Source organism: Oncorhynchus mykiss, chromosome 10 (assembly GCF_013265735.2).
Source record: "Oncorhynchus mykiss isolate Arlee chromosome 10, USDA_OmykA_1.1, whole genome shotgun sequence".
NCBI classification, from domain to species: Eukaryota; Metazoa; Chordata; class Actinopteri; order Salmoniformes; family Salmonidae; genus Oncorhynchus; species Oncorhynchus mykiss.
The window spans coordinates 46,873,669-46,901,053 of NC_048574.1; the positions used below are offsets into that span (position 1 = coordinate 46,873,669).

At 41.1% G+C, this 27,385-nt stretch overlaps 1 protein-coding gene across 1 annotated transcript; it reads left to right on the top strand.

Moving 5' to 3' along the window:
• The first annotated feature begins 14,331 nt into the window (after window positions 1-14,331).
• Window positions 14,332-21,323, top strand: LOC110534110 (UDP-glucose 6-dehydrogenase). Its single transcript, XM_036990512.1, has 12 exons — window positions 14,332-14,538; window positions 15,631-15,797; window positions 15,902-16,003; window positions 16,184-16,384; window positions 16,474-16,671; window positions 16,823-16,970; window positions 17,134-17,228; window positions 17,386-17,516; window positions 17,627-17,769; window positions 19,478-19,569; window positions 19,762-19,872; window positions 20,068-21,323. The coding sequence occupies exons 2-12, from the start codon at window positions 15,636-15,638 to the stop codon at window positions 20,170-20,172; spliced, it is 1,488 nt and encodes a 495-aa protein (XP_036846407.1). The 5' UTR covers window positions 14,332-14,538; window positions 15,631-15,635; the 3' UTR covers window positions 20,173-21,323.
• The last annotated feature ends 6,062 nt before the right edge of the window (window positions 21,324-27,385 follow it).

The following is a 27,385-nucleotide window of genomic DNA, read 5'->3' on the forward strand; positions in this document are numbered from 1 at the left end:
GTTTCCTCCAGACTTGACGCTTGGCATTCAAAGAGTTCAATATAGGTTTCATCAGACCAGAGAATCTTGTTTATCATAGTCTGAGAGTCCTTCAGATATCCTTTTGACAAACTCCAAGCAGGCTGTCATGTGCCTTTTACTAAGGAGTGGCTTCTGTCTGGTCAATCTACCATAAAGGTCTGATTGGTGGAGTGCTGCAGAGATGGTTGTCCTTCTGGAAGTTTCTCCCATCTCCACAGAGGAACTCTAGAGCACTGTCAGAGTGACCACCGGGTTCTTGGTCACCTCCCTGTCCAAGGCCCTTCTCCACCGATTGCTCAGTTTGGCCGACCGGCCAGCTCTAGGAAGAGTCTTGGTGGTACCAAATAGAGGTTGACCGATTGATTAGGGCCGATTTCAAGTTTTCATAACAATCGGTAATCAGCATTTTTGGGTGCCGATTATGGATTACATTGCACTCCACGAGGAGACTGTGTGGCAGGCTGACCACATGTTATGCGAGTGCAGCAAGGAGCCAAGGTAAGTAGCTAGCTAGCATTAAACTTATTTTATTAAAAACAATCTTATTATAGCCACTATGGTTGATGGTGTTACTAATTTAACTAGCTTGTCCTGCGTTGCATATAATCAATGCGGTGCCTGATAATTATCGTTGAATCACATCCTACTTCGCCAAACGGGTGATGATTTAACAAAAGCACATTCGCAAAAAAAGCACAATCGTAGCACCAATGTACCTAACCATAAGCATCAATGCCTTTCTTAAAATCAATACACAAGTATATATTTTTCAACCTGCATATTTAGTTAAAAGAAATTCATGTTAGCAGGCAATATTAACAAGGGAAATTGTGTCACTTCTCTTGCGTTCCGTGTAAGCAGAGTCGGGGTATATGCAGCAGTTTGGGCCGTCTGGCTCGTTGAGAGCTGTGTGAAGACAATATCTTCCTAACAAAGACAGTCATTAATTTGCCAGAATTTTACATAATTATGATATAACATTGAAGGTTGTGCAATGTAACAGCAATATTTAGACTTAGGGTTGCCACCCGCTTGATAAAATACGGAACGGTTCCATATTTCACTGAAAGAATAAACGTTTTGTTTTCGAAATGATAGTTTCCGGATTAGACCAAATGAATGACCGAAGGCTCGTATTTCTGTGTGTTTATTGTATTCTAATTGAGCCTATGATTTGATATGATAGAGCAGTCTGATGTAAGCATTAATTCAAACAGCACTTTCCTGCGTTTGCCAGCAGCTCATCGCAACACTTGAAGTAGAGCTTCCCTCAACCTCATGGCTTGACATGCACTGTCAACTGTGGGACCAGATATAGACAGGTGTGTGCCTTTCCAGATCATGTCCAATCATTTTAATGTACCACAGGTGGACTCCAGTCAAGTTGTGGAAACATCTCAAGGATGATCAATGGAAACAGGATGCACCTGAGCTAAATTTCAAGTCTCATAACAAAGGGTCTGAATACTTATGTTTTTAATTTTAAATACATTTGCAAACATTTCTAAAAACTGTTTTCGCTTTGCCATTATAGGATAGTGTGTAGATTGCTGAGGATTTGTATTAATTTCATAAATTTTGTAATGTAACAAAATGTGGAAAAAGTCAAGGGGTCTGAATACTTTCCCGAAAGGCACTGTATATACCGTCAGAGTCATCCCCCCACCCCAGTCCCATTCTTCGTTGCATTTTTTTTGACCTCCAGAAGGACGTCAATGGAGGGGGTAAGAGGAAGTTTGTTTTCCATTGACCTTCCCCAGGCTCCATTTTTAGCTCTGCTGATGCTGGCTTCGGCGGTAAATGTGCTGATGTTGGCAGTAAAGGTGCTGATTCTACATTCTTTAGCTGACCGCGACTGTAACGTCGACGCAGGGAGTCAAGAAGCAGGTGCAGTTAGTGAGTTTTAATAACAATGAACGTAGAACGATACAAAACAAGAGAACCGTCTGACAAGGAAACATAACCAATACTACCTGAAGAGTGATGCTAGGGAGTGCTAGATAAAGGGGGAGAAGTCAGGGAAGTGATTGAGTCCAGGTGTGCCTCTTGATGGGGTGCAGGCGTGCGTAATGATGGGGTGCAGGTGTGCGTAATGAGGGTCGCCAGGTGTGCATAATGATGGGTTGCCAGGACCGGTGGTTAGTAGACCTGCAACGTCGAACGCCGGATAGGGAGAGCGGGAGTAGATGTTACGCTGCTCAGATCTCTCCTTCCTGTATTTCTATATTTTAAGTGTAGCTCAGCAGTAGTGAGTGTTATATCCAGCCAATGGGTCATTAAAATAGTCAACACAAAACTACCATCTTCCAGGGACTAGTGCTCTCGTGGACGACACCTTTTTCTAGCTAGCAGATTGTAACGGGTAAATGTGATGCTCCATTAGCCTTTACAGGTTAGCTTATACAAGACAGCACGACAGATTTTTCAACTAACCTGCCCTTGGCGATATTGTCTTTGATAAGGGATTTGTTTTCTTATTAATATCTGTGTCCAGTCATAGATAGCCACATCCTTCCCCTCTCCTCAGTGATCACTAATTTGGGTGTGAAATTCAAACCCTGCTCTCTTCTTCATATTCCACACACACTCATATTTGACTTGACCTTGTGTTGACAGCACTCTACTCACAGATACCCCCTCTCCCATTCATCTCCCCCTGTCTCCACCCTAGATGCTACGTGGTCTCCCATCTCCTACATAGTGGAACCAGCTGAAGCCTACCGCATAACCTCTTGGTTTAGCCAGGTGAATTAAGAGCTTTACCAGAGACGGAAGAAGAAGCGAGACATCCAACTCTCTCATTTTTTCTGTTTCAATTGAAGTCAGTGACCTAAAACCGCGTTCACAATGGCAGTTTGAAGTTCAAATTCTATTTAAATACTTTTATACTTTTACTCAAGTAGTATTTTACTGGGTGACAAACTTTAACCTGAGTCCTTTTCTATTAAGGTATCTTTACTTTTACTCAAGTATGACAATTGGGTACTTTTTCCACCACTGGTAATTGTTTACAAAAAAAATGTGTGAATGTGCTAGAAAGCTAAACGGCTACCTAGCTGGCTAGTTGACTGCTGTGGCTAGCCAAAAAAAAGGACTTGTTTTGAAAGTTGGATCATCTTATCTGTTGAGTCTTTAAAAGTGTTCTTACCCTGTGATATTCAACATTCAAAGCAACTGGGAAACATCCATGGCATGCATTGTTGTCACCTTAGCTTGCGACTTAACTTCTGAGGAAGCACAAACACCACCACCGATCAGCATACAACACTGCACACAAACCTGTCGTTACTATGACAACTAGCGTTGCCTTGTCAGAAAATTACTGCTGTCTGAACACACACAAATACGATTTAGTCACTTGTAACTTTCTTTTTGGACTGTCAGTAGTCCAAAATGGATTTGAAAAACAAAACTGATTTGAGCATTAAGGCCTGCATTGTGAACGAGGCTTAAGTAGACCCAGCTGCTATCGCATTGCATGTCTATGGGAGAGCCACAGTTGAAACAATAACAAAGCATTCTACCTGTTTTTTTGAGTATCCATTTCACAGCCACCAGAAAAATTGAAGTCAAATCCGGTTTAGGCCAGCTTGGATGTGTATATCTGTGGAGCATTTCAGAAGGACTCGGCTGATCCAGAGTGCTGGTTGTGCATTGGTCTTGTACTGCCATACTTTGTTTTCTTCATTGGGAGTAAAATATTGCCTTTTGTCAAGATTGAAGTGTTTCCCAACTCCAGTCCCCCCAACACACATTTTTGTTTTTACCCAAGACAAACTCAACTGATTCAACTAATTGAGGGCTTTATGATTAGTTGACAAGTTGAATCAGGTGTGCTTGTCTGTGGCTAGAACTCAAATGTTGGGGTTTCTTGAGGACTGGATTTGGAAAACACAGCCTTACACACCACACACACACACTATGCAATAACGACAACTACCTCTGACTTGACTCAATGTGCCCACTACTGTAAGCTGTTTTTTAATACAGTGCATTCAGAAAGTATTCAGATCCTTTGACTTTTCCACATTTTGTTACGTTACAGCCTTATTCTAAAATGAATTTTAAAAAAAAAATGTCCTCATCAATATACACACAATACCCCATAGTGACAGAGTGAAAACAGGTTTAGATTTTTTTTTTGCAAATGTATAAAGAATAAAAAACAGAAATACCTTATTTATGTAAGTATTCAAGCCTTTGCTTTGAGAATCGAAATTGAGCTCAGGTGCATCCTGTTACCATTGATCATCCTTGAGATGTTTCTACAACTTGATTGGAGTCCACCTGTGGTAAATTTTTTTGATTGTACATAATTTGGAAAGGCACACAACTGTCTATATGAGGTCTTACAGTTGACAGTGCATGTCAGAGATAAAACCAAGCCATGAGATCGAAGGAATTGTCCGTAGAGTTCCGAGACAGGATTGTGTCTAGATACAGATCTGGGGAAGGGTACCAAAACAATTCTGCAGCATTGAGGGTCCCCAAGAACACAGTGGCCTCCATCATTCTTAAATGGAAGACGTTTGGAACCACCAAGACTCTTCCTAGAGCTGGCCGCCCGGCAGAACTGAGCAATCGGGGGAGAAGGGCCTTGGTCAGGGAGGTGACCAAGAACCCGATGGTCACTCTGACAGAGCTCTAGAGTTCCTCTGGGGAGATGGGAGAAACTTCCAGAAGGACAGCCATCTTTGCAGCACTCCACCAATCAGGTGTTTATGGTAGAGTGGCCAGACGGAAGCCTCTCCTCAGTAAAAGGCACATGACAGCCCGCTTGGAGTTTGCCAAAAAGGCACCTAAATGACTCTCAGACCATGAGAAACAAGATTCTCTGGTCTGATGAAACCAAGATTGAACTATTTGGCTTGAATGCCAAGTCTGGAGGAAACCTGGCACCATCCCATACAGTGAAACATAGTGGTGGCAGCATCATGCCAGGGGGATATTTTTCAGCGGCAGGGACTGGGAGACGGATCGATGGAAAGATTAACGGAGCAAAGTACAGAGAGATCCTAGATGAAAACTTGCTCCAGAGCGCTCAGAACCTCAGACTAGGGGCGAAGGTTCACCATAGCAGCACCCACTCGTAGCACGCGCTCCAGCAGGTATATCTCACTGGTCACCCCCAAAGCCAATTCTTCCTTTGGTCGCCTTTACTTCCAGTTCTCTGCTGCCAATGACTGGAACAATATTAGTTATATTTTTTTCTGCTGTATTATTGACTCTGTCTTGTTTATTCCATGTGTAACTCTGTTGTTGTATGTGTCGACTTGCTATGCTTTATCTTGGCCAGGTCGCAGTTGCAAATGAGAACTTGTTCTCAACTAGCCTACCTGGTTAAATAAAGGTGAAATTAATCAAATAAAAAATAAAAGATAACTGTGAACTAATTTGTAATTTAGGGTAGGACATCTCTTAAAGCTTATGACTGGTGGCTCAGGAAAGACTTGGCGTAGTAGCGTATCACTTTGGATGATTCCCCAATTATTTTTAATAATTATTTTAATGTTCTCTGCTTCAGTCCTGTATTTTGTAACAAAATACACTCTCTCTGATGTATCACGAGGCGCTCCCCTTCGCAACAAGTTCTCTCTGTCAAGTAACCCAGCCCTTATACCTGCATCTTTCAGGACCTGAACGCTGTAGCCCCGATTCAAGAAGCGATTCTCCAATTCAGCAGATTTGACACTGTAGCCTGTTTCCTGATCGCAAATTCTGCGGACTCTTTGTAATTGGCCATATGGAATATTCTCTTTTAGCCTTTTGGGGTGGAAGCTGCCTGCCCTCAGAATGATATTCCCACCTGTAGGCTTCCTAAAGATTGATGTGTGCAAATAACCTTTGTCATTTTTACTGATGTCGAGGTCCAAAAAAGGAATGTTATCATTGCTGTACTCCATAGTTAGTTTGATGTTAGGGTTAATGTTGTTAAGGTATTGGTGGAAGGAAATAAGTTCATCTTCTGAGCCGGACCAAAACAGGCAAACATCAATATAGTGTCCCCACCATATGTTCCGGTCAAAGAAATGGTTATTAGAAGGATCCAAAATAAAGTCATTTTCCCATTTACCCAAGTTAAACCAGCGTAGGAAGGGCTGTATCTCCCATGGCACACCCTTTGACCTGTTTAATACGGTCCTGAAAGATAAAGATGTTATGATTAAGAGTCCATTCAGTCAGTGAGACAATGAATTCTGTAGGAGGCATTTCAGTCTCAGGCCGGTTACTCAAGAAATGGTGCATAGCTGCCAAACCTTGTTCATGCTCAATGGTGGTGTATAGAGACCACATCCATGGTGACTAAAAATGAAGTGTTACCTATATTGTTCAATTCCTTCATTTTGTTCAACACATCTGTGGTATCTTGAAGATGGGCTGGAAGTGACGTCAGAAAAGGCTTAACAAAGTAATCAATGTACTTAGATATGGGTTCTGTCAGACTTTCACTACCACTAATGACTGGTCTGCCTGGGGGTTTCAAGATTTTTGTGGACCTTTGGAAGAAGATAAAAAGAAGCCATACGCGGACTGCCATTGAAAATAAATTTGAACTCATTGTCTGAAATGTAGCCAGTCTCCTTAGCTTCTATGTGGATCCCTTTCAGGGTCCTCTGTAGGGTTGAAGGTAAGAGATTGGTAGAATTCATCATTGTCGAATTGACGGTAGGCTTCTGTCACATATTTGTCTTTACTCCACACTTCTGTAGCGCCACCTTTGTCTGCTTTTTTAACCACAATCCGTTCATTTTTGGACAATGATTCAACTGCATCCTTCTCTGTCTTAGAAAGATTACGTTGTGTTTGGTTGGAGTCAATTTTACCCTTAAACAGATTCTCCACATTAACATTCACCCTCTTGGCAAATGTATTTAGTGTGGCATTCTGGACGATGGGAAAAAGGTAAAACGTGTTTTTGAGGGATCAGAAACTGCCTGACCTGAGACACTGGTGTCTGTAGTTGGAGAGATGTTTTGCTTGTACCAGGCCTTCAGATGTAGATTCCTGTAGAAACTAAATATGTTAATCTTCATATTAAATTCATTAGTTGAGTATGTGGGGGCAAAGGACAGTCCTTTAGACAATAACCTTACGCAATCCCTGGGGCGGCAGGGTAGCCTAGTAGTTAGAGTGTTGGACTTGTAACCGAAAGGTTGCAAGTTCAAATCCCCGAGCTGACAAGGTACAAATCTGTTGTTCTGCCCCTGAACAGGCAGTTAACCCACTGTTCCTAGGCTGTCATTGAAAATAAGAATTTTTCTTAACTGACTTGCCTAGTTAAATAAAGGTTAAAAAATCAGAAAAGGGGTTCTCCAGAAATGTTGATCATAGCCTTGTTCTGGTCCTGCTCCGTGTGGTTGGATAGTCTTGATTTCTTCCTCCCCCTCCGTGTTGGCCTCTTCCACGTCCTCTCCCTCTCTTGTTGAAGAACCTGCGTGACTCCTCTTCCTGATCTAAAAAACCTTGTAAGGAGCTGACCTCCGAGTGTCTGTGGTGATCCTCATCGTCACTGCTTGTAAAAGTTGAAAGAAACAGATCTAGGCTTCCTCCTCTGTGGATGTGATACTGAATTCTCGCGCGTTGGTTTTCTCCAGGCAAAGACCTTGCCATCTCTATAGTCTACTTCATCTCTTCGAAATTTTCTTAGCTTGTCTTGCTTCAATGTCAGAGTGAATGTGTCTACTTTCTCTTTCAAGATTTCATCACATTGTGCTTTATTTGAATTGTCACTGTGTGCTGTGATTTTCCTTTTTACTTCTTCAATTTCTGTTTGGACTACTTGTCTGTCCTTTTTTAGATTCTTCTATTAGAAGAAAAGCTGTTCAAAAGAGGACCTTGTATTATCTATTTGTACTCCCTGACGAAGGCCATGCAGCCGAAACGCGTCGTTTTTAAAAAACTTTGTTTCATTTGAACATGCCATACAAATAAAGGCATTTTAATTAATTATATGAAGAGTGCCTTGGTCCTCCTTTCTTTTTGATTCTAAAAACCTGTTTTTGCTTTGTCATCATCGGGTAGTCGGTGTACTGTAGATTGATGAGGAGAAAAAACAATTTAATACATTTTCAAATAAGGCTGTAACGTAACAACATGTGGAAAAAGTCAAGGGGTCTGAATACTGTACTTTCCGAATGCACTGTATGTATAGTAAGGTTTATTTGATCTTGTACACCTTGGCAGTGGAAAGGGTTAATTTAGCAGAAGTCTATAAATGACAAAATGACATATAGAAAGGGAAGGTGAGTGGAATGGTTGATTCAAGCCTTCCTGGATGATTTGTGCCTGCACAGGGAGTAGCAATAGTCTGCAAAGCTTTACTATAGAATCGTGGTATAGCATCACATACAATTCACAAATGTCTCATCTGCCTCCTTGAATCCAATGTTGACACCGTCACCGGTGGGGGATGAGTACGTGTTGCGGATGGTATTCACGACCAACACTTGTCTTGACAACGGCCAAGTTGTTCGCCGATCAACCCCATTCCAAGACTACTCTTTAAGAAACCAGCCTAAATTGCCTAAGGAAAAATATTATACAACAGGTGAGCTTGCTGTGCCAAAGCAGAATAACACTAGGTAGATCTACTCTGATTAAAAATATACACTACATGGCCAAAAGACACCCCTTCAAATTAGTGGATTTGGCTATTTCAGCCACACCCGTTGTCATGTCATTGTAAAAATCGTCTGTCCTCAGTTGCAACCCTCACTACCGAGTTCCAAACTGCCTATGGAAGCAACGTCAACACAAGAGCTGTTCGTCAGGAGCATCATGAAATGTGTTTCCATGGCCGAGCAGCCAAGCCAAAGATCACCATGCTCACTGCCAGCGATGTCTGGAGTGGTATAAAGCTCGCCGCCATTGGACTCTGGAGCAGTGGAAACATGTTTTCTGGAGAGATGAATCACGCTTCACTATCTGGCAGTCCAACGGAAAAATCTGATTTTGGCCGATGCCAGGAAAAGGCTTCCTTGCATAGTGCCAACTGCAAAGTTTGGTGGAGGAGGAGTAATGGTCTGGGGCTGTTTTTCATGGTTCGGGCTAGGCCCCTTAGTTCCAGTGAAGGGAACTCTTAACGCTAGAGCATACAATGACATTCTAGACTATTCTGTGAGCCAGGCCTAATCGCCTAACATCAGTGCCCGACCTCACTAATGCTCTTGTGGTTGAATGAAAGCAAGTCCCAGCAGCAATGTTCCAACATCTAGTGGAAAGCCTTCCCAGAAGAGTGGAGGATGTTATAGCAAAAAAGGGGATGACCAACTCTATATTAACATCCATGATTTTGGAATGAAATGCTTGGCGGACAGGTGTCCACATACTATTGGCAATGTTGTGTATGTGTGACAACTGGCATTTTTTACACAAAGCATAACAGAATACTGCAACACTGGGAAAACTATTTATCAAACACATGCGACATATGTTATTGACAACTGACCATTAGGTCACTCTGGCCAAGGTCTCTTCTTCCAGTTTATTTTTGGCATGCATCACTATGCTGAGAGCTTTACCGTTTCTAAAAAGACGTATTTTGGTGTTTTAGGAGCCTTTGTTCATGGTTTTTTTATCTGGTCCCCATACTGTTAAACAAGGATGAGGAAATTATTCACTGTTTGGGGTAAGTTTCTCAAAAACATGTGAAATCACACAAAAAAATGTGTCTGGACCCTTCCATAAAATTGAATTTACATTTAAAAAAATGCGATTTGGTTGTAAAAAGAGTAAACTTCTCATTTAAATGAAGATATGGATTTCTCACCATTACTGTAGGGTCTTAGTGGTTATTTTGCTGCCATCTAATGGACATATTGCCCTATACTATGTTTTGTGGGTAATGTTTGCTGTTAACTTGTGCAAGGTTTCCCAAACTCGGTCCTGCCCCCCCCCCCCCCCCTGGGTGCAAGTTTTTTTTTTTGCCCTAGCACTACACAGCTGATTCAAATAACAAACTTATTATCAAGCTTTGATTATTAGACTCAGCTGTGGAGTGTTAGGGCAAAAAACAAAACATGCACCATGGGGGTCATTGGTGGAAGAAGGTGAGGACGAAGGTGCAGCGTGGTATGTGTTCATATTGATTAAATAGTACTCAACACTAAACACAAAACAACAAAGAGAACAACCGAAACAGCTCCGTCAGGTGCAAAACACACTAAACAGAACGCAAACTACCCACACCCATAATGGGAAAGTAGGCTGCCTAAGTATGGTTCTCAATCAGAGACGACGATTGCCAGCTGGCTCTGATTGGGAACCATACCAGGCCAAACATATAGAAATAGAAAACATAGAACAAAAAACATAGAATGCCCACCCCAACTCACGCCCTGACCAAACTAAAACAGAGACATAAAAAATGAACTAAGGTCAGGACATGACAACTATAAAATGTATGGCTCTCTTACTTTTACGATTTTGTCCACTCCTATTCAAGGCTAGAACTACTTTGGGCTCTATTCAATCTGTATTGCGACAATGTTCATCCCAAGTAAGTGGAGACGGCATTCACGGTAAATGCTGAATTTGTCTGCTCAATCAGAAATTACCTTTACGTTCATATTGCACAGTCTGTAACGCTTCAGCGATAGATTGAAGAGCCCCGAGTATTTTCAAATAGTTTTGGGTCTCTACTCAATCTGTAAAGCTGAAGCGATAGAAATGTAAAAAGGTCATTTCCAATTTGTTACATGCTTCGTAAACAACAGGTGTTGACTGAGAATGAAATGCCTACTTATGGGCCCTTCCCAACAATGCAGAGAAAAAAAGATAAATAAATATATTAACACAAGGAGTAAATACACAATGAGTAACAATAACTTGACTATATACACGGGGTACCAGTACCGAGTCGATATGCAGGGGTACGTGGTAATTGAGGTAGATACTGTATTTACATAGAGGTAGGGATAAAGTTACTAGGCAACAGGATAAACAATAAACAGTAACAGCAGTGTATGTGATGAGTCAAAAGAGTAGGCTCAGAAAGGGTCAGTGCATATAGCTACATAGTTAACCAATGGCTACAGTACCTGGACTAACTATTTAGCAGTCTTGTGGCTTGGGGGGGGGGGGGTAGTAGCTGTTCAGGGTCCTGTTGGTTCCAGACTTGATGCGTTGGTACCGCTTGCCGTGCGGTAGTAGAGAGAACAGTCTATGACTTCTGTGGCTTGAGTCTTTGATAAGTCTTTCATTTGGTTGAGTATTGTGATCTATTGGATGACTTCCCTGTTATCTTATTTTTGCGATTTTACAAAAGCATTTGATACCGTGAGTCACAATTGTATCTTTGATTGTCTTAAGCATTTGCCATTTGGGAATTATTTTGGTGATGTTATTAGAACTCTGTGTAATGATGCCAATAACTGAACGCAGCTCACTTTCCAGCCCACTTTCCAGCTCACCCTCTCAAACACATAGATCCACTGAACCCAGCTCACTCTCCAGATCACAATCACCTGAATTCTGATCACCTGTATGTCATTATCACACACTATTTAGTTCAGTTCTCTTTGCACCCCATCATTGTGAGGGATTGTCTATTCGGAGTGCAGGTTTTCCTGTAATTTACTCTTCCTGTGTATGATAGTTTTTGCTTGCCTCACTAATGACGCCTTTTGCCTATTCCCTGCCTGTACTTTAGTCGACCAGATTTCCTGTTATTAACCTATTGCCCGATCTCTCTGACAACATTACTAGCCTTTTCCCTGCCTGTACTGTTGCCTTTTTGGACCCCTGTGTATGACCTTCTGCCTGCACCTGGACCCAGCCACCTGCCTCCTCCTGTGGTCCTTGACAATAAACACCTGCTGCGCCCTGCTCTTGAAACCAGCTCTCTGTCTCCTATCATGTTCATTACCAGTATCTTTAAATACCTTATTACCAGTCCATTGTAACATGGCATCACGCACATGTCTGTAATGTACAGCATAAAGATGCATGTCCTATTCTAAAGTATATCAGCAATCATTGGCATCTTGTAAAAAATAACCAGGTAAGGTAATGGTCTTGTTCTGTTGATTTTTGAAGACCCTCGTAGTAATGAGTAGTGAGGAGAGCACCGCCAGCACAAAATGCACATTCCAACAGCTTTGTCTGTTAGAGGCCACAAACTCAAGGATCAACAGGGCAGCAGCATTTTAACGGTCCCATTCATCTCCGTAAGGCTCCCTCATCAGAGAGAGAGGTTGCCTCACCATCTTGGTTTGAATTACAGGGCCCAGAATCAATTTAGAAGGTGGCATCGTAAATCTAACTTTCAGTTCCTTTTTCTCATCTATAACAGCTCCTTATTTGAGGGCAGTTAAGTTTGACCAATGTTAACTAGAACAGATGTTTCAAGAATGGGGTGTTTTAAGTGGATACTATTATCTCTACTTACAACAAAGGGGCACCTGGAAGTAGACTAAGGTAGTTACTTCTGCCCTAAGGGTGGAGAGAGTAGTGAATGACTAGAGCTGTGATAGTGTGTATACATTTATTTTGGCAAAAGACATACGCAACCATATTTATGTACAAATATGTACAATATGTTCCCAGAGGATAGCACTTAAATTAACTACAACACTTGTTTCCAACGTTGTCCTCGATGGTAAGAACAGCTAATGATGACAAGACCAAACTACAAACAAACCCATCACATTGATTCATACTGACATCCTAAAATGTGCACGTAATCGCTAACCTTAAAAACACAAACTAATTAATTACACAATACCCTAACTGTAAAGATACTCATTCATTGCACATTATTCCTAACTGTTAAAAAACAGGTTTTAGTTGCACATCATGTCCATCGCTAACAAAATCCAACCTGACCAGTAGTAGCAGTAACAAATGGGGCACAAGGAGGCTGTGGAGTGGTTTCACTTAGTTATACAACCTCCTCCAAATGAAAACCCTTGACTGCTTTTTAAAGCCATTTCTATTATTTGTTTGCTTGATCTCCAAGGGGAGGCTATTCTATAGACAAATGCCTGTATAGAATAGCGTACTCCTCATAAAACTGTTTACTCTTAGGATTTTACAATACACAACATTAGCTCTGGTATTGTAACTGTGCTGGTTATAGACCATTTCAATGTGTTTTTTTAATTTAACATGGGGTACAATCATTTATAATTAAGCAATAAGGCCAGAAGGGGTGTGGTATGTGGCGAATATACCACAGCTAAGGGTTGTTCTTAGGCATGACACAACTTGAAGTGCCTGGATACAGCCCTTAGCCATGGTATATTGGCCATATACCACAAACCCCTGAGGTGCCTTACTGCTATTATAAACTGGTCACCAACGAAATTAGAGCAGTAAAATAAAATGTTTTGTCATACCCGTGGTATACAGCTGTCAGCCATTCAGCATTCAGGGCTCGCAACCACCCAGTTTATAATATCAAACATATGATTAGGTAATGACTCCTAACTTTTCCTGGGTTAGTAACAATTTTGGGGAGCTGGGTAATACGTCAGCAATGAGTGTCTTACACTGTCCTCATTGAACAGCACTAAATCAGCATTGTTTATTAGCCAACTACTACCGCAATGTGTACGGAATGAGAGACTACAATAAGGGCTGTGGCACAATTCCCTTGGCTTTAAGTAACACATGTCTGTCTCCTGCTGTAAACAGCACAATGACTGTTTTCTTTCCACCCAGCTGAGTTACTCTCTCCAGAGATTAATATACAGTATCTATAATAACAAGGGGGACACTCCCTCGACTGTGGTCGGTTTAATGTCTGGTCTCAAATTGAGCTGGATTGTGCCTCATGCTTTCCATGCACATAGGTGACTGGACCTGGGTGGGAGTTTACTATGAAATCATTACCATGTGTGGATTTCTTTCTGTTACAAATGTGACGTAATTGTATATCATCATCAGACTACTAGATTGTCAAATACCCTCCCTCCCACCATTACCTCTCCCAGACACATCAAATTCCTTCTCCTATAGTTCTATTTTGCTCAGTGTCATGTTTTGTTCCCAAGGTTTATACATCTTACGTAATACGAAAGAATGCGTGTTCATTACATTTGGAAATGTTTGTCACATCCATGTACTATAGACTATAGACTTACTTAACCGACATAAATTGGTTGGATCTCAAAGGACTAAATCCTAACATCCCTGCGTTCTATAACACTTTTCAGCCACACCAATGTAATAACCCTGTAATGAATTATCTAATATGAATGTCTGTAACTTTGTGCCATAGACGGAATGGTCCTCTTGAAGTCCTCTTGAATAAGCCCCTTTCTGGTAAGCATCAGTGGTGATGTGATGTCAAAGGATTGTCAAAGCCTGCCCCCTGTCTGAGATTTAGATATAAGTTTCACCGTGGCACGAAGCATTTCAAACTCATCACTGGAGCAAGGTTCTTCACATCGGACTATCATCACCACAGATCAACAACCAACCCTCTGGAATTAAATAATACGGTCTCGGTTTTACGTGGTCGAGAGTCTCTGAAACATTTTGTATTCGGTTCAGCTGCGCACTTATCAACTGCTGGTAAGTGTCCCGTTTGTTTTGTGTTTAGCGGGTGCTATAAATCATCGTTAGCTAGCTAAATTGGTTTTGCAACACAAATGTAAAGAACGGGTCTGAATCAAGTATAGGTGGCTGGTGTACAGGCGCAAGTTAGCAAGAGGTACCGTTAGCGCTAGGTAGCTAGCTAGTAATATAACATCGAGGTAGTGGCTCCAATTGGAAACGTGTGGCAAGTTTTCTATTCAACCCTAACGTTACAGTCCAGCATCATCACAGCAGGAAGCGCTCCTCAACGGCCACAAAATGGTTTCTGATCGTGAAATGTAGTTTTATTCCCTGAATAATTTTCAATGGTTTCTTTTGGTCCTTCTGTACAGATCTCTTAGGCTCACTTAACACGTACAACTGGCAGCCATATGCTCTTTATCAGTAGTAAATAGTACATCACAGAAATGTATCACAGTACAGTAGCTAGATATTCTAACCAGACCAAAGTCAAGAATCTTTACATTAGTGGGATGATTAATATCTGCCAGGTCCTGCACGTTTTTTTGTGTTATTTCTGGGTTAAAAGTTAGGAATAATATGGCTTTTGTATCTAGGGGCCAGTTGTGTGTGTGTGTATGTCCCAGGGAGTTCCATCTGACCACACTGCACATAGAGCCCTCTCTGTAATCTAGAGAGCGTGGCAGAATGGGTGGAGTTAGGGGCAAACTGGCCAAATAGAGGTGGTTTGATTTGCTCCACGGAATTTTCCTTTAACTGTACTCCATTGATACCCACTGGGGAATCCAAGTGGAAATCTTGTAGCTATTGCCATGGCATATTCAGATTTTGCATTGGAATTGTTTTTTGTTTCAACACATTTGTTTGTCTTGACCAATTCGATATTGAATTTCAAATAGTACAGCACATAATCCCAACGTTTGGCCCTTGAGCCTTTGTCAATGATGCGCAGGATACCTGACATTATTGGGAAAGGACAATAGATTCTTTTTTTTCTTCTTTTAATGTTTTATTCTTAGCCCAACTGTGTATTTGCTTAAGATCCTGTTAAATGGAAAAGTAGGAAAAATGGGTGTTGAGTGCTTGTTTTTTCTTTCTTTTTGAGAGGGAGAATGGTGGAGGTGAGGAATATCTGTTGTATTGGGGCTGGCTACGTGGGCGGTCCCACCTGCAGCGTGATCGCCCAGATGTGCCCCGAGGTGACGGTTACCGTGGTGGACGTGAACGAGGACCGCATCCGTGCCTGGAATTCTGATAGCCTTCCCATCTTTGAGGTGAGTGTGAGACGATATCAATACAAGAAACTAACATCAACTGCAGGATATGATGTAAAACGATTACACATTCATGTCTAACGACACCCCTCCTTTCTTTCTAGCCTGGACTCCAGGAAGTGGTGGACTCATGCCGCGGGGTCAACCTTTTCTTCTCCACAGACATCGATGAGGCCATAAGAAATGCAGACCTCGTTTTCATATCTGTAAATACATTTTTTTCAACACTTTCCCTTCTTATAATGTCAATGGCTTTCACACAATTTCCTTGAAAGTATTGTTAAGACGAATGGGACTCCGTTTGGCTTTCTTTAAAGGAAAGATACAGTGATGGAGAAAGAGCCATGATTGAATCGACCTGAAACATCTCCCCCTTCCTTTGCCAGGTCAATACGCCTACCAAGACATTTGGGATTGGCAAGGGTCGAGCAGCGGACCTGAAGTACATAGAAGCATGTGCCCGGCGCATTGCTGATGTGTCCATCGGGTGTAAGATTGTTGTAGAGAAAAGCACAGTTCCTGTACGTGCTGCTGAGAGCATCCGCCGCATCTTCAACGCCAACACCAAAAGTAGCTTGAACTTTCAGGTGATTGCAGGGGACAGTGTATCGAACGTCTAAATTCATTGGTCTGCCATGTCGTCAGGTCTTATGAGCATGATCTTGTTCTCCTGCAGGTCCTCTCAAACCCAGAGTTTCTTGCTGAGGGAACAGCCATTGCTGATCTGAAGAATCCAGACAGGGTATTGATTGGAGGGGATGAGACCCCTGAGGGCCAACATGCTATTGAGGCCCTGCGGAGCATCTATGAGCACTGGGTCCCCAAAAGCAAGATTATCACCACCAACACCTGGTCCTCTGAGCTCTCCAAGCTGGTATGAATACCATTTTATGTCCGTCTTTTATATCAGTACAATCTCAGCTCAGCAGCATAACGATCTCAGACACCTCCTCCTGTGATGTTTCCTGCCTTTATTCATTTGCTCACTTCTATCCTTGTTTTTTTTTCCTTTTCTGTGTTTACAGGCAGCCAATGCCTTTCTGGCCCAACGTATCAGTAGCATCAACTCCATCAGTGCCCTGTGCGAGGTAACTGGTGCTGATGTAGAGGAGGTGGCTCATGCCATCGGGACAGACCAGAGAATAGGCAGTTGCTTCCTGAAGGCCAGCGTGGGTGAGTGAGAGGGAAGCAAAGCTGGAGTGGTTGACTTGTGGAGCAGTATTAGTTGATGGTTGGATGAGACGATTGGATGACTGAGGGATTGGGTTTCAGTTATGAACTACTGGGAATTGAGTGGGTCAGTTCAGTCATGATTCATTCTGTGTTTGTTTCACAGGATTTGGTGGCAGCTGTTTCCAGAAGGATGTCCTCAATCTTGTGTACCTATGCGAGGTGCTAAACCTACCAGAGGTTGCAAGATACTGGCAACAGGTGTGCTTCTTTTTTCATCAACTCAAAGTAGTGCAATACAGAACTTACTTCTCATTTGAAAATAAATTCCTGTAATTGTCTCTCGCAACACTGTTTTACAGTCAGTAAAATATCACAATGGCAAAAATGTGGAACATCTAAATGTTGTCTCTCCCAGGTTATAGAGATAAACGATTACCAGCGAAAACGATTCTCTTCGCGGATAATCAGCTGCCTCTTCAACACAGTGACGGACAAGAAGATAGCCTTGCTAGGATTCGCTTTCAAGAAAAACACAGGCGATACAAGGTTTGGAGGGGCATTTAAAACCTTTCTCTGCTTACATCCAAAGCTCTCAGAGCACATTTTTTTTTCTGCTTCCCCCTCCAAGCCTATCCTTGTGTGTATTTTGTTTTCAGGGAATCCTCTAGTATCTACATCAGTCGCTACCTGCTGGAGGAGGGAGCCTGTCTACACATCTATGACCCCAAGGTTAAAGCGCAGCAGATCATGCACGACCTGATTCAGCCCACACCCTCAGAAAGACATGACCCCGCCACAGGTAGCCTTTTTGTAAATTAATAGTATAGTAAATCAATAAGCAGATTCTAACATTAGGGTGATTTCATGACAGCATGGCCCCAAAAATATTTTGGGCACCTCAGATAGAAACTTAATTGGGAGGAATGATGTTTGATATGCCTTTTACAAACACAAACCATATTTTTTTTAATCACGATAAAGTGGCCATTTTAGGCCCTTTTTAGGCCTACAGTGCCTTCAGAAAGTATTCATACCCCTTGGCCTGCTCCACATTTTGTTGTGTTACAGCCTGAATTCAAATTTGATTTTAAATATGCATTTGCATATGCATTTTCTCACAAATACAGAAATATCTCATTTACATAAGTCTTCACACCCCTGATTCAATACTTTCTAGAAGAATCTTTGGCAGCGTTTACAGCTGTGAGTCTTTTACAGTATTTTCCCATTATTCTTTAAAAAAAATATGCAAGCTCTGTCAATTTGATTGTTGATCAATGCTAGACAGCGATTTTCATGTCATGCCATAGATTTTCAAGACGATTTAAGTAAAAACTGTAACTAGGCCATTTAACGTCGTCATGGTAAGCAACTCTAGTGTAGATTTGGCCTTGTGTTTTAGGTTATTGTCCTGCTGAAAGGTGAATTAGTCTCCCAGTGTTTGTTAGAAAGCAGACTGAACCAGGTTTTGCTCTTGGATTTTGCCTGTGCTTAGCTTTATTCCATTTATTTTTATCCTAAAACATGTCCTAGTCCTTGCTGATGACAAGCATACCCATAACATGATGCAGCCACAACCATGCTTGAAAATATGAAGAGTGGTACTATTCAGCGACGTGTTGGATTTGCCCCAAACATAACACTTTGTACTCTATTGGTGATTTGCCGAATGTGCAATCCTACATGAGTGCTGTGATTGGTTAATGACCTATAATATCAATGTATATTTATATATATTTTTTTATTTATTTAACCTTTAATTTAACTAGGCAAGTCAGTTAAGAACAAATTCTTATTTACAATGACGGCCTACCAGGGAACAGTGGGTTAACTGCCTTGTTCAGGGGCAGAACGACAGATTTTTACCTTGTCAGCTCAGGGATTCGATCCAGCAACCTTTTGGTTACTGGCCCAATACTCTAACCACTAGGCGACCAATAAAATGTATAATTTCTTTCAAAAGTAGCTGAGTGCCAACTCTGGAAATGTGATGTTTGAAGAATATATTGTTCCAACTTCCAAACAATGTCTAAAAAAATAAGCAAAATCAAAAGAGTACTTTTGAGATATTAATAATAATAATCTGAGACCAGCCAATCGGACAGCGGATTAAACTGAGTATTTCTGTCTGTAATGAAGCCCTTTTGTGGGGGGAAACTCATTCTGATTGGCTGGGCTAAGTGTGAAATCCATAGAATAGGGTCTAATGAATTTATTTAAATTGACTGATTTCCTTATATGAACTGTAACTCAGTAAAATCTTTGAATTTTTACATTTATATTTTTGCTCAGTATAAGTTTATTGAATACATGTTGATATTTCAATATGGGGTGTACTGGGTGTACTGTTCTCTCTGCTTTAGGTTTTTTGTTTGCCATACATAACTGGGGACTTGTTTTGCTCATTCTAATGAGATGGGATGAATGTTTGTTATATAACTGCTTGAAAAAAGTTGATTTATATTCACCTGCATGAAGTAAACTTGACTTATACTCTCTCGTCCTAGTTTCTCGTCTAGTCACAATCGTCACTGACCCATACAAGGCTTGTGAGAACGCCCATGCAATTGTCATCTGCACAGAGTGGGATATGTTCACGGTGTGTTTTTTTTTTCTTCTTCATTTTTGAAGCTACTCACTCATCAATTACTGACATCAAATGGCAAGGAGATGACTCTGACCACACAGATATTTTGGTGGCAATCATAATTACATACATAGTTGCATTGGACTGTACATGGATTAAAGGGAGCTCTCAATGTAAACCATAGAGTCCATATTTGTGCTGCAGGAGCTGGACTATGAGAAGATCTATAAAGCCATGCTGAAACCTGCCTTCATCTTTGACGGTAGAAGGATCTTGGACAGCTTGCACGACCAACTCCAGCATATCGGCTTCCAGGCAAGTATCCACAACCACAGAAAGACACTAAACACTATCTAGGATTCTGAGGAGGTAATGGCTTTAATATGAAAACACCCTAGGCACAAAAAGCCAAAAGATCCATTTGCAGCAGCTCCTCTAATTAGTATTTGAGAAATGTCGAGTAATGGACAGTCCAGTAGTTTCCAAAGTAGTTGTTTGTCTTTTTTCCAGGTGGAGACTATTGGGAAAAGAGTTAACCAGAGGATCCACTTCACTGCCATCGAGGACAAGTCAGAAATAGACCAACAGCAACCATTAAAGAAGATCAAACTATGAAGTGTGCTTATGGGACAGGAGCGACAGAGCCAGCTCAGTGCAGTAATATATTAAACCAAGTTGTCATTTTTTATGTAATATTACATTAGTGGGATGGCTAGGCGGTATACCGTATTTTACTATATACACCCCAATATTGATGCACGGACCGGTTTGGGTTTTTACTTTACCTTCTAACGGTGTTTCACATATTTGGTTTGTTAAATGTGTGATACGCGACTCACACGCGTGTAATGTTCATTTTTATAGTTTACTCCCTTTGCTACTTGGGCCATCGCTCTCCCTCTCCTCCTGCATGCCGCCGAAGAGGAAGAGGTTTTACTTGCTCATTTGCTACGTGAGGATTATTTGATTGAATAGAAGTTTCGTATTGGTTAGGTTGTTACGAATGCACTGATATAAGTGGACGCACGTTGCATTTTGGAAACGTTTTAGCATGGACATTGCCTTTGAGGGGTTCCACCATTTTAAAGTAGTCAGGGATCCCTATGAGTTGGGAGCAATCAGCCAATGAAGAAGATCATTGACTACTTTAAAATAGAGAGCCTCAATGGCGTTGCCCTCGCTGTCACAGATGCTATAATGCACAGATAAAATGATGAGTCCTATACATCTCTATGGCCTGTTGTTCACACGCATATTTGCCCTCTCGTTTGCAAGAAAGGTGATCTCGACCACCTGATCTCGCCTCCTCCCGCCTGCCTTCCATCTTTGAGGATGTGTATTTCCATTGTTAGAGTGGTCACTTGACTATCTTGTCAATATAATGCCACGTGCATCCACTTATATCAGTCAATTTGTAACAACCTAAACATTACAAAACCTCTATTAGATCAAATAAGTCTACCGTAATTAGACACTCAGACTTCCATACAAAAAAGGGCTTATCACATGTGGACAAATTTTGGGTAGAGTAAATCCTCTCGCTTCACCTCTTCCTCTCTGCTTTCACTCTGTCTGCATGGTCAGATGCAACGAGGTGTTGGGGATAATGATGCTGATTTATTCTTTGCTTCTTTATATACATTGCATTAGGAAAGTATTCAGACCCCTTAACTTTTTCCACATTTTGTTGTTACAGCCTTATTCTAAAAGGGATTCAATTGTTTTTCTTCTTCTTCATCAATCTACACACAATACCCCATAATGACAAAGCAAAAATAGGGTTTTAGAAATATCATATTTACATAAGTATTCAGACCCTTTACTCAGTACTTTGTTGAAGCACCTTTGGTAGCTATTACAGCCTCGAGTCTTCTTTGGTTAGGATGCTACAAGCTTGGCACACCTGTATTGTGGGAGTTTCTCCCTTTCCTCTCTGCAGATCCTCTCAAGTTCTGTCAGGTTGGATGGGGAGCGTTGCTGCACAACTATTTTCAGGTCTCTCAAGAGATGTTCGATCAGGTTCAAGTCTGGGATCTGGCTGGGCCACTCAAGGACATTCAGACTTATCCCGAAGCCACTCCTGCGTTTTCTTGGTTGTGTGCTTAGGGTCGTTGTCCTGTTGGAAGGTGAACCTTTTACCCAGTCGGAGGTCCTGAGTGCTCTGGAGCAGGTTTACATCAAGGATCTCTCTGTACTTTGCTCCGTTCATCCTTGCCTCGATCCTGACTAGTCTCCTAGTCCTTGCCACTGAAAACATCCCCACAGCTTAATGCTGCTAACCCCATGCTTCACTGTAGGGATGGTGCCATGTTTCCTCCAGATGTGACACTTGGCATTCAGGCCAAAGAGTTCAATCTTGGTTTCATCAGACCAGAGAATCTTGTTTCTCATGGTTTGTGAGTCTTTAGGTGCCTTTTGGCAAACTCCAAGCGGGCAGTAGAAACATTTCAAGGATGATCAATGCAAACAGGATGCACCTGAGCTCAATATCGAGTCTCATAGCAAAGGGTCTGAATACTTATGTAAATAAGGTCTCTTTTTTTGAAAACATTTCTAAAAACCTGTTTTCACTTTGTCAGTATGGGGCATTGTGTAGATTGCTGAGAATTAAACATATTTAATACATTTTAGAATAAGGCTGTATATCCTTACAAAATGTGGAAAAATTCAAAAGGTCTGAATACTATACGAAGGCACTGTAAATCCACAAGTGTTATTAGCCTATTAGTTTGTATCTTACTGTCTGTCACACTGGTATAAAGGATTTGGAGACCGATGCAGGAATGCACAATAGGGTTTTTTAATACACCCAAAACAAACACGTATCCAAAAACACTGGGCTGTACCCAAACAAAAGAGCGAGGGTAAACCTCGCTGAACGACACGGGACGATACCCGTAATACACAATATATAAAGCTTGCAGCATGTCAGCTGCACCAACACATAGGTACTCACCACCAACGGACATGGGAACAATAACCGACAAAGACAGAGGGAACAGAGGGCACATATATAACATATTAATCAGGGGGAATGGGAACCAGGTGTATGTAATCAGACAAGACAGTCCGGGGTTGATGATAATGAATCCTGTTCAGTGAAGCCTAGAAAGCCGGTGACGTAGACCTCCGGAACTGGTAAACAGAATGAGCATCAGTACCGGGGGGATCCGTGACACTGTCTGCAAAACAGCTAGTTGGTCTTGTCTTAGCAAGTTGTTGCAAAAATAAATTGTGTTAGCTGGCTAGCTAAATGGACAAAGAATCAGAGCAAACTTAGCTAGCTAATACAGACTGATACCAGTGCTGATGTAGGCCTATTATTAGCATGTTGTTTGTGCAACAGTATCTTCTAAAGCAGAGGAATAGGCAAAGCATTCATATTTTAGCTTGCAAGCTACATGGAGTAAGAGAAAACATGTAATGTAGCATCTAATTAGGGTCCCTTGGGAAACGCTCACAAAAATTCCTCCATGGCTTTTTCATTCGTTGTCATATAAAACGACAATGTATTAAAAATGCTGCCCACTATATTTCTAAAATATAATTAGAATCATTCATTTTCGATAATTCGAACAGTTCACCAGTTTATTAGGCCTAGACCCCCCCCCCCCCCCCTCCCATATCATGAGGGAGGGTGGGGGGGTGTAGAAAGCCCCAATGAAATCACATATAATTTATGTTATGTCACCCTAGGGTCATAAACTACTCATAAAGCATAATTAGGAAATGTTTATATATAAAAAAATAAAACAAATACCGTCAAATACTGTAAAAAAATATATATATATTGTGATATTACTTTTTGGCCATTTCGCCCAGCCCTAATTAGTCATTTCAGCACCCTCATCAACTTGATATGGTGACCTGAAACAAATAATTATGTCAGCTACAATGAAAGAAGCCTGGGGGAATGCTTCGAAGTTAGGGTTGAGGACCTTGTTTGTCAGCAACATGTGGTAACAATAGCCCTCCAACCTCATTTATTTGTTTTGTGCATGTTGGATAACTACCAGGGTTTTGGGTGTTTAACTTACACAAGGGGGAAAACAACTTATTTACATTTCAGATGTTTCTATATTTCCCCTTTTTTAAGAATATTTGCCCCAAAATATGAATGTATGAAAGCATTTTTGGATGACTGATTCCATTGCTCTTTTAGTTTTTATTCATTTCTAAGCCATTTTTATGAAATCAAATCAAATTTTATTGGACACACATTTGTTTAGCAGATGTTATTGCGGGTGTAGCGAAACGCTTGTGTTTCTAGCTCCAACAGTTCAGTAATATCTAACAATTCACCACAATACACACAAAAGTAAAAGAATGGAATTAAGGAATATATAAATATTAGGATGAGCAATGTCAGAGTGGCATAGACAAATACAGTAGAGTAGAATACAGTATATACATATGAGATGAGTAAAGCAAAAATATGTAAACATTATTAAAGTGTCTAGTGCTGGTTGAATGTGAACTTGAGCAGCGTTAGTGTAAACATGTAACCGATATGCAATATTATAATTATATGTTGTTGTTTTTTAATATAAGAACTCTGTAAAGCATTAAAACATTACATTTTTTACCTGCAAAAATAAAACCATGTTTAGTATCTGTGAATACATAGTTTTTGCATACCTAGAATCAATTGTACTGTACTACAATTATGTTCAAACATAAGTTGTTTTATGCTTTCTCTCAATTATTTTGTGTACTATGTAGTGATGTTGCCAGTTTACATTAGATGCTTTTATTCAAAAAATAATTCAAGGTTGCTCTGGGTCAACTCAACTCAATCCTTATTAGTTGCATGCCTCTTGTTTGGTCAGGCATTTGCTTAGTCGTTCTGACAGTTAATTCTGGGAACGGGAAGACTTTCCTCATGGAACGGCGTACCTCTGACGACAGTCTTGACCCACTGCTGGGTTTCCTGTGGATCAGCCATGGGTCAGTGGCTTTATGTGACACATGAACCTAATCATAAACATCCTGTTCGGCTCTGACAGATGCACTTTCGCAACAAGGCCCATGACGCACAGATGTGTTGTCCTCTAGTGATAATCATAAATCCGCTATTTCCTTTCAATTACAGTTTAGAGCTAAACCATGGGATGATTATGCCAAAGTGGATTGATTGCATTGGTAACAGTCACCACAGCTTTCCCTATTCAGTTAAAGAGGGGATGATTCAAACTTTTATGCAATCTCTACCACTCCATATTCAGAGACTGACAGCATTTTAATTACATGCAGGCTCATGTAATTGGTATTATAGAATACTCAAAATACATTCCTCATAGGGACTGGGGGGAAAATAACCTGTAAAGGTTATTTATAATGTGGGTTACATGGAAGTAATTGGACCTCTCTGAAATGAAAATAGATAGCCCTCCCTTCAGCAAAAATATATTTGACCTAAACCCTCCCTGAACACATAAAAAAATAAGTAATCCTCCCCTACACCTAAAATAATAATTAAAACAAGGTGGATAGCAGAGAGCATGTCTACGGTTTACCCTCACTTCTTGGACAGGCCAGAGCCTTAGATATGCAGTTTTAGAAACTATTCTATTGTAAGCATTATATGGCAACGTGGGACTTTTTGATAGAGCACAGGGCTGCGGGTTTGTAGACCACCATGGACAAGAGTAGGGGTGGAAAGATCTTTATAGGAATGAATCTATCATCTTATTTGCAGGTCAATAAAAAAATTCACATTTCATGCAATTATACGTACTTTTTAAAATGTTATACCCTTTTTTCAACCCAATTTTGATCTTGTCTCATTGCTGCAACTCCCCAAAGGGCTCGCAAGGCGAAGATCGAGTCATGCGTCCTCCAAAACATGACCCGCAAAACCGCGGTTCTTAACACCCGCCCACTTAACCCGGAAACAAGCCGCACCAATGTGTCGGAGGAAACATCGTTCAACTGACGACCGAGGCCCGCCACAAGGAGTCGCTAGAGCTAATGAACAGATATAGGCACATGTCTTCTTATCATATTTCCCCAATGCGAAATCAATGTGTCTTGTTTGCAAACTAAACTGTCCCTGTTTGCAAATAATTAGGAATCTGAGCATGGCACTTTCAAAAGTTAGGCCTACCTTTCCACCCCAGACAGAGTAGGCTGATCAATGCAGAAACATTTCAGCTTTAACTGCTGGCTACTCTTCTTCCCAATGGCTGGCTACTCTTTAACCCAATGAGAGAAGGTCACAAGTGTTTCCATAAAAGCTTTCTGGGTTTAAACGTCTTCTATTGTACAGAAAGTGAATAGCTTATTCAAATGACAGTGACAGATTATTTCCCAAGCAAAGCCAGTCTTTGAATGTCAAAGAAATGAAACAATGATATCCCATATGCATTGGAGTCACGTCTTTGTAGCATGAAGCATTGCGGACCAAAGCTCTGTTGTAAATCATTTTATATAATCGGATCCGTTTTATTTTCTTCAAAATCTTAAGCTAACAAGGGGTAGACTGTGCTTTTTGCCATTTTCTTTCATTAAAGGTAGTTCTATGGCAGACCCTCTCATACCCCCTCAATTGGAGTCTTGGATTTAACTTAACAGCCCTTAATTTACACGGAGGTAGGCTATTTAAAGAGTGCATGGTCGGTGGAGGAATTGACCGACAAATCTATGGATATAGCAGCCTATGGTCTAATTTAGTCTAATCAAACAGGTAGGACTACCTCTTATTTCTTAAATACGAAGAAATAGGCTCCAACACAAAGCCCTCGCTGTTAGTAAAGTCTAATTAAAATAAAGACGTTGGAATGAATTATGCCTACTCAATTTTGCCTACTTTTCAGCACCATGTCCACTTCCGATTGATTGTGCCGTGGCTGTTTTAACATCACAATGTAAATTACTCAAATCTGGCTTATTGTAAGGTCAATAACTCTGATAAATACACTGGACAAAAATATAAATGCAACAATTTCAAAGATTTTACTGAGTCAATTTAAATAAAGTCATTAGGCCCTAATTTATGGATTTCACATGACTGGGAATACAGATATGCATCAGTTGGTCACAGATACCTTAAAAAAAGGTATGGGCGTTGCGAAGTTGTTGGATGTTGGCGGGAACTGGAACACGTTGTCGTACATGTCGATCCAGAGCATCCCAAACATGCTCAATGAGTGTCATGTCTGGTGAGTACTGTTGGATTCGGGGTAAACGTTTAACATTGTTATACGCATAAGCATAGTATATAAAGGAGTGGAAGAGACTGGTCAGAGGTTAAATGGTTCTCTGTAGAAAGACAGAGTGGCTGTGGAATGTGCTGTGTGGACGGGAGGGAGTCAAGTCAGTGCGATAGGTGAGACGGGTGGAGAGCTTTGGATTAGACATCAAGGGGATTGAGGTCAGGCCAGGTCACCTTAAGGGAGACAGAACGGTTTATTACTCTGTCACTTCGTCTTCCTGTCGAACCATAAGCTGTAAGAATTGGAGAGAAGGAGGAGTGCCTAAAGGGGAGTAAATATATTTGTAATGTTGGAAACATGTCTGGGTCTGAATACAGCTGTGTCGACCCTTTGGAAGAATTCAACTTGGTTAAGCTTCTCTAGTGTCCTTGAGTTATTTACTCTGAAACATTAGAACCTAACAGTATCCAGGCCATGGAAGAACTGGAACATTATCAGCTTCCAGGAATTGTGTACAGATCCTCGCGACATGGGGCCGTGTATTATCATCCTGAAACATGAGGTGATGGCGGCAGATGAATGGCTCGACAATGGGCTTCAGGATCTCGTCACAGTATCTCTGTGCATTCAAATGGCCATTGATAAAATGCAATTGTGTTTGTTATCTGTAGCTT